Raw genomic sequence first — 7,832 nt, forward strand, 5'->3', positions numbered from 1 at the left:
TTTGGTTTTTCGAGACAGGGTTTCTCTGTGTAGCCCTGGCTGTCCTGGAACTCACTTTGTAGACCAGGCTGGCCTCAAATTCAGAAATCTGCCTGCCTCTGCCTCCCGAGTGCTGGGATTAAAGGTGACACACAAACATTCTTAATTTCTCTTTTAAAAGAAGAAACGTGGGCAGTGGCAGCGCATGCCTTTAACCCCATCACTTAGGAGACAGAGGTAGGGAAATCGCTGAGTTCGTGGCTAGCCTGGTCTAGAGAAAGAGTTTCAGGGTGGCCCTGAACCTACGCAGAGAAATCCTGTCTCAAAAAACCAAAACCAACAAGAAAAGAAAGGGAGGGAGAAAGGGAGAGACTGTACCAAGTCAGGACTGCTGTTCCTGGTGACATCTCAGGATGCCTGTCCATGGCTAGGACAGATTGCCTGGGTATGGCTCTCATTTGTCAGATGTAGTTCGTATTCTGGGCCTGTTCACCTTTCAGTGGTTCCTACGGCCTTTCTGAACGTGATTTCTCCATATGCTCATGAATTGTGTATGGAAAGCACAACTGGAGAAGCCACAATTAGAATGAGTGGTGACGTCCTGGGACAGGAGGTTGCTCCTTGTTGTCATCCCCTCCCCCACCTCCCTATCACCTGAGTAGACCCTTGGCCTGGCCTACTGCTCATAGGTTTAAGGTCCCTCTCCTTCCTCCCACATCCGTCCATCTGCAAACAAACCAGTGTCTCCCATCTAGCTACCCTGCTTCCTGTCATCTCTCTTCTCCCAGGAGCTCTGAGGAGTTCATTCACTGGGGTGTCTATCTACTCAGTGGTGAAGGCCGTCACGGCCACACACCATGGCAGCGGTGGGCAGCATCCAGCCACACAGCTCTCCGTGGTTTTTCTAAGGTGGTATCCTTTGCTAGCACTTTAAAATCATGACAGTTTTCATTTAAATGCTCATTTCTGCCCTTTGAAACCATCACAAGACCCACGTTCCCGCTTGTGTACAAGCTGCCCAAGTCATGCTGGCTTCCCATTGGTCAGGTCTGTGTTCTCCGATTGCCTCCGTTCCTCTGCCTCCCGAGGTCGGCAGCTATTTATTTCCAGCAACCCTTTCATTTTAAGAGGCTTAGAAACTCAGGTCCAGGTGTGGAAACTCAGGTCAATCTGCTGAGCACGCTTATGAAATTCTGAGCCGAGCGGAGCACAAGCCCAGACACAGAAATGGCCAGTTGCATTTTGTTTTGCTTTGCTTTCCAAAAGCATCCACCATACTTGATCTCATCTTCTGCCTTCTGTCCTCTGGCATCTCAGGCTGTGGTGGTGGAGGATCTTCCCTGTCCATGAAGGCAATACTGAGAAGGGAAACTACATCTCTATGGCTGATGGGAACCCAGCAAGACTTGCTTGAAAAGAATACTTGGGGGCGGGGCCATGCATTTATTTATTCTGGGTAATGAGGATCGGTTTGCATACACATTATGGCTCCTGTATGGAAGTCAGAAGACACCTTGCAAGAATCAGTTCTTTCCTTCCCCCATGTGGCTTCTGGGAACTGAACTCAAGTTATTGGATGTGGTGCTAAGCTTCCTTTCCCATTGAGCAATTTTGCCAGTCCTTCACAGGAGTTTTTCTTTTTTTTTCCTTTTTTGGGGGGTGGTGGTGTTCAAGACAGGGTTTCTCTGTGTAGCCCTGGCGGTCCTGGAACTCACTCTGTAGGCCAGGCTGGCCTCAAACTCAGAAATCTGCCTGCCTCTGCCTCCCAAGTGCTAGGATTAAAGGCATGCACCACCACTGCCCAGTGAATTTTTAATTTCTTGAACTGGGGTGTGTGTGTATGTGTGTGTCTGTGTGTCTGTGTGTGTCTCTGTGTGTGTCTGCATGTGTCTGTGTGTATACAAGCATGTGCGTATGTGTGTGCACACACCATTTTCGTGCACACTTCCATATGGAATCAGAAGATCAGAAGACAGTGTCTCTCTTTTTTGACCACTCCATATGCCAGACTAGGAGACTCTGGAGACTCACCCGGCTCTGCACCCATTTCACTATTAAAGCATTAGGGTAACAGGCACTGACCACTGAACCTAGCTTTGTTTTTTTTGTTTTTTGTTTTTTTTCCTGTGGGTTCTTAGGGGTTGACCTCCTGTCCTCACAGTTACACAGCAAGTTCTTCATCCACTGAACTCTCTCTTCAGCCCGCTCCACTTTATGCTTTGACACATGGCCTCTCAATGGGCTATGCTGGGGATTCTCAGTTAAGCTAGGCCAGCTAACTAGCAAGCCCAGAGAGAGAGACCTTCCTAGCTCAGCCTCCTCCAGCGTCTGGCTTTGTGTATGTGTTCTGAAGGATCAAGCATGCTTCAGCTGTGTGGCACACTACCTACTACTCATTCCAACTGAGCACATTGTCCATGCTGACTAGAGCTTAAAAATAAGAGGGGGAGGAAAAAGCCGCAAAGGACTAAAGGAACCCGAACTCTAGCCTGGGCATGGGGCCAGAAGCAAAGACAGAAACACAATGAGTTTGAGGCTGGGTAAAACTGTGGTTTATTAAAAGAAAAAAGAAAAAAAAAAGCGCAAAGAGCAAAAGGCAAAGTTTCACCTTCTGGGTCTCAAGTTTGTACAGTGACAGGAATAGAGGTCACACCAAGGTCTAGCAAAGTATAGAGCTTTGGGGTTTTTTGTTTGTTTGTTTGTTTGTTTGTGTTTTTTTGGTTTTGTTGTTGTTGTTGTTGTTTTTCGAGACAGGGTCTCTCTGTGAAGCCCTGGCTGTCCTGGAACTCACTCTGTAGACCAGGCTGGCCTCGAACTCAGAAATCTGCCTGCCTCTGCCTCCCAAGCACTGGGATTAAAGGCGTGCACCACCATGCCCGGCCCAAGTATAGAGTTTAATATGCCATTCAGGGGGAGCCTAGACCCCAAAGGACATGCGATTCAGGGTCAGGGAAATGTAGACATGCTGCACACACCCTTCTTTGGTGCGTAACCACAAGAAGAATCCTTTCTGTACCAGGAAGCTGGGAAGAGGAAGGAAATTCCAACTGTCCCTGGAATTGTATAACCTTGTGGCCGTCCTCAGGGAGTTGGCACTTGGTGTTCTGGTTCTATGTGGTTGTGTGGTTGAGACAGCATCTTCCTCTGTAGCAGGGTTGGCCTTGAACTTATGATCCTACTGCCTCAGCCTCCTAAGTGCTGGGGCCATAAATACGAGCCAGCACATTGCTGGAGTTCATACGTAGCTGGATGCCACACTCCCCCAAATCCAAGGACCTCAAACTAAGAAGTCAGTTTAACACTGTCTCCTCTGACACCCAGAAAAGTCACCTCCTCAGCAGAGGAGTCTGCTCAAGCCTTGTTCTGGAAAACACCGCAGAGTTCTGAGGAGTGCGTGTACACACCAAGACATCACAGAACACAGTACAAAGAAATAAGGACCTCTTGTTGTAAACACAAACAAGCAAAATAACAGAATCAGATCCACACCAAATTTTTTTATGTTTCTTAAAAAAGCATAAAATACTACATTTACACTATTTAAGGAAATAGAGGATTCATATGTCACAAAGAGTAAGACCATCTAAGATATGACCAAACTGATATGGTTTTAAAAAAATCCAGATAGTGTGCTCGAGAGATGGCTCAGAGGTCAGTAGCAAGGACTGCTCTTCCAGGGCCTATGTTCAGCCCCCAGCACATACACTAGTCACTCACAAAGACCTCCAGCACTAGGGGGTCTGATATCCTTTTCTGGCTTCTGCTGAGCACTTTTACACACGCACACACACACACACACACACACACACACATATACATACACACATAAACTCACACACACAAACATAAACATACAGAGAGAGAGAGAGAGCACAATAAAATAAAATGAGCCTTTACAAAAAGATTCAGGGAGGATTTCTAGTCTAGCAACAAGAAAGTTACAGAAAGCAAAAGCTGCCAGGTATGGTGTCCTGTGGTGCCTGTGCACCAACTCTCAAGAGGCAGGAGGGTTGCCCTGATCTTATAAAACGTCATTGTGAGGCCAGCATGAGACATATGGTGTCCTGCTCCATCAGTGTGCACCTTACTTATTTGAGATGGGTGGTCATTGCACCTGGAACCGCACCGTGGCAGCCAGCATGTCCAGTACCCCTCCCCTCCAGTCTCTTCCAGTTCCAACACTAGGGGCACAGGCAGATGTTTGACCACACCTAGCTTCTTACATGGGTTCTTGGGATTTGAACTTAGGTCTTCATGCTTGTATAATAAGAGCTCATACATAGAGATCCATATCCTCAGCCCAGTTTCTATGATTTTGATACCAACCTGACCTATCTAGTGAACCCAGTTCAGCCAGAGCTACAAAGCAAGACACTGTCTCAAAAAAGAAAAAGAGAGATGAAGCAGGAGAACAAGCTTAGTGACCAGACTAAATTATCAATGAAATATACATGAAATGATCATTATTAACCAAGCATCTGGGTCTACAAAATATCAAAAGTGTAACGCATTTGGCTTTCAAAATTGAGGTTAAAGATGTTTAAATCAGAGGCTAAAGGAAATAGAAGAAGGCAAGCAGAGACCCAGGCCTGAAATTCCTGCAGTTAGGGCTGGAGACAGGAAGGGTTCATCCTTGGCGACACAATGAGCTAGAGGCAAACCTTAATTACATGAGACCTTGCATAAGAGATAGGAAGAGAAGGAGTTGGGTGTAAGAAGATAATATTGTTATAAATTTCTAATAAATCTAAAACACAGACATAAAGAAAGGTATCAATCAAATGTCACAAAAGCAAGCTGAAGGGCTGGAGAGCTGGCTCAGTAGTTAAGAGTGGGTATGTGTCACTTGCAGAGGACCCATGTTAGACCAGAATTTACAACTGCCTGAAATTCCAGTTCTGAGGCATATGACACCCTCTTCTAGGCTCCAAGGGCATATGCATGCACACACAGAGAGAGAGAGAGAGAGAGAGAGAGAGACAGAGAGACAGAGAGAGACAGAGAGAGAGACAGAGAGAGAGACAGAGAGACAGAGACAGAGAGAGACAGAAACAGAGAGAGACAGAGACAGAGAGACGGACAGAGACAGAGACACAGAGACAGACAGACAGAGACACAGAGACAGAGAGAGACAGAAAGACAGAGAGACAGAGAGAGACAATGCTCTTAACCACCCCACCATCTCTCCAGCTCCTCAAGTTTGTCATATTAAGTACAGTTCCCACCCTGGATTATTCCTGTCTTAATGTTATTTTAAACAAGTGTGGTCACATTAGGCAGAGTTTTTTATTAGATAGGGTTTTTTTTTCCATCTTGTATTTTTCACTTAATTTCCATGCCATTAACAATGATTTGTAAGCTCCCTATGATTTCACAGTCCATCAATCAGATAAGGCGTATATGGTTCTTGCCTGCATCCTCGGAGTTGAATGTTACTGGCTGGTCTTTAGTTTTTGAGACTGCAGCAGCACTGTCTGGGGTGAACTCAGTGGTGTTTATAAGCACTTTTTATCCCAGGGTCTCAGAATGATTAAGAATGATCTCATTTGCTCTCTAGTCAGTGAGATGAACCAGTAGCACTTTAATTTTTTTTCACCAGGAATATTGATGTCCTGAAGACAGTATCCTCTGTGCCCTGTCTTCCTTGCTTGATCCTCCCTGCCCAATCCTCCCTGCTCAGTCCTCCCTGCGCAGTCCTCCCTGCCCAGTCTTCCCTGCGGAGTTCTCCCTGCAGAGGATGACTTTCCAATCAGATCAGAGCACAGCTGAGGCTCCCATGCCACCTTCTCAGGCTGAGGCAAACTGAGTTGCTAACAGCGTGAACAGGCTAGCTCTAGCTCCATAGCTTGCCTGGGTGTGATCGGGACAGAAACCAGCAGCCTTGCCTTTGACATCTGAACTGAGCAAGAACTCGAGGTAGCTTAGCCACACGTCACAATTCACCTAATGAGGATCCCCATGTGTTTGTGACGCTGGGCATGCACATTCAACTACTACCTCCCTGAAGTTTGTTTCAGCTGAAAGGTTTTTGTCATTGCTCGAATCTTTCTGGGTATTTGCTTTAAAAAAAAAAAACACACACACACACACAAAATTGCTTAGCAACTTTTTGTGAAACAGCAAGTGAGGCTGATAAAAAGCCACCACCAAGTTCAGGGTGAGAGCAATAAGAAGCTATCCACCTCTGCATGTCAGGAAGGGAAGTGAGCATAGGGGTGCGTTGGGGGCAGACTGGACTGTCTTCCACCTTGCTTGTGTCATGAGGAGCATCTTCACGTTCACTCACTGGCTTGGTTGTTATTCTGTCTCCTGCCACAAAGCGACTTGCTGTAATTGCCTGCTCATAAAGGCATTAGCTCATAGCTGGGCGAGCCTCTCTACTTTGTGGTCTGACCCTTCTACCAGCCTGGAACCCACGCCCAACCCATCCAATGCCTCTCCTTCTCCTTCATGCCCTAAACCAAATACCCAGTAGAGTAGTTAAAGCTGGAGGTTAATGGATACCCAGCTCCCAGTTCTGCTTATATTGCTAACAGCCACCCAAGTTTTCTATAGTGGGAGAGCTTGGCTTCAAGGTATCCTCTTCCCAAGAATGTGCCAGAACATTTCTAATATCGTATTTCAAAAGCCTGGTATGGCTCTCCTCTCCTCTGCCCATTTCTGACTGCCCTGCTGCCCCAACCCTCTCACAGGAGTTCAAGGCCCCACTCCTCTGAACTTCAAAATTCTTCTGCTTTGCATACCCTTGGGGAGAAGGGTCCTAAAATAATCTTTTTCACTTCCCACTTACTCAGTATAGTTGGGTGGTTAACACCAGTAATCTCTACACTTGAGAGGTAGAGGCAGAAAGATCAGTTCAAAGTCAGCATCAGGTACAGAGCAAATTTGCAGTCAGCCCAGGCTATGTGAGATGGTGTCTCAATAATAATAATAATAATAATAATAATAATAATAATAATAATAAAGCTAGAATGTACATAAAATATGCAGACCTGTCTAGTTTAGAGAGTTCCAGGAAGGCACCACCGTGCTAGAGCACACAAAGACAAGCATCTCTATTTCAAGATAAGATGAGGGGCAAAGACCCAGAGTCATGCAGCTGCCTAGGTACGGAGCTGGAACCTGAATCTTGGTCTGGACCAGTAAGGCTTCACCAATAAGACCAAAGGCTGGTGTCATTTCTTTGTTCTTTTGTACAAGAGATATATTGCTGAGCACTGCTTTCAGTGCTGGGATCCATAGCCCACACCACCTGTGTCACCTGTGAGTCCAGGTACAGTGGTCCACACCTGGAATCCCAGCACTGGAGAACAGGAGGCAGGAGGATCATTCTTAACAGTATAGAGAACTTGAGGCCAGTCTGGGCTACATGACAGCCTGTCTCAAAACAGCAACCAAAGGTGGGGTAGAGGTGGGTAGTAGGGGTACCTGGGAGGCATTGCAAGCTGGCCTCCTCAAAGCACCTACCAAACTCAGCTTTCAGCATGCCATATTGTAGCCACACTGGCCTTGTTTAGCAGGAGGCACACTGATGGGAGATTCAGGTGGGGAACTTACCTCCCTTGGCGCCTCCGGCCACCCTGTAGTGTGATTTGGACAGGGATGCTGAAGGGCTGCATGAGGCCAGGAGATGTCTGGATCGGATGCTCCTCGCCTGAGTTGTGCCCTTTTAGAGCGCAGGAAGCTTAAGCATCATCGGAAGTGGAGTCCCAGAGGGAATTCCCAATTCCCTGCCTAGCCACAGACACCAGGACCCCTGCTGCATCCAGAGCTGCGGGGGTGGGGGTGGGGGTGTCCTCTAGAAGTTTCCTAGAGAGGTGGGAACTCAGGCAGCCTGGCTGCAAAGCAGAGTT

General features: G+C 46.9%; 1 protein-coding gene across 1 annotated transcript in view; it reads right to left on the reverse strand.

Moving 5' to 3' along the window:
* Positions 1-7,598, reverse strand: part of Kcnmb3 (potassium calcium-activated channel subfamily M regulatory beta subunit 3) — a 19,488-nt gene extending 11,890 nt beyond the window's left edge. Inside the window, exon 1 of the mRNA XM_021159165.1 lies at positions 7,537-7,598. Within this exon, the coding sequence (XP_021014824.1) occupies positions 7,537-7,598 (62 nt within the window). The remainder of the gene's footprint in view (positions 1-7,536) is intronic.
* Positions 7,599-7,832: the final 234 nt, after the last annotated feature.

The sequence above is a fragment of the Mus caroli genome, chromosome 3 (assembly GCF_900094665.2).
Source record: "Mus caroli chromosome 3, CAROLI_EIJ_v1.1, whole genome shotgun sequence".
In the NCBI taxonomy this organism is placed as follows: domain Eukaryota; kingdom Metazoa; phylum Chordata; class Mammalia; order Rodentia; family Muridae; genus Mus; species Mus caroli.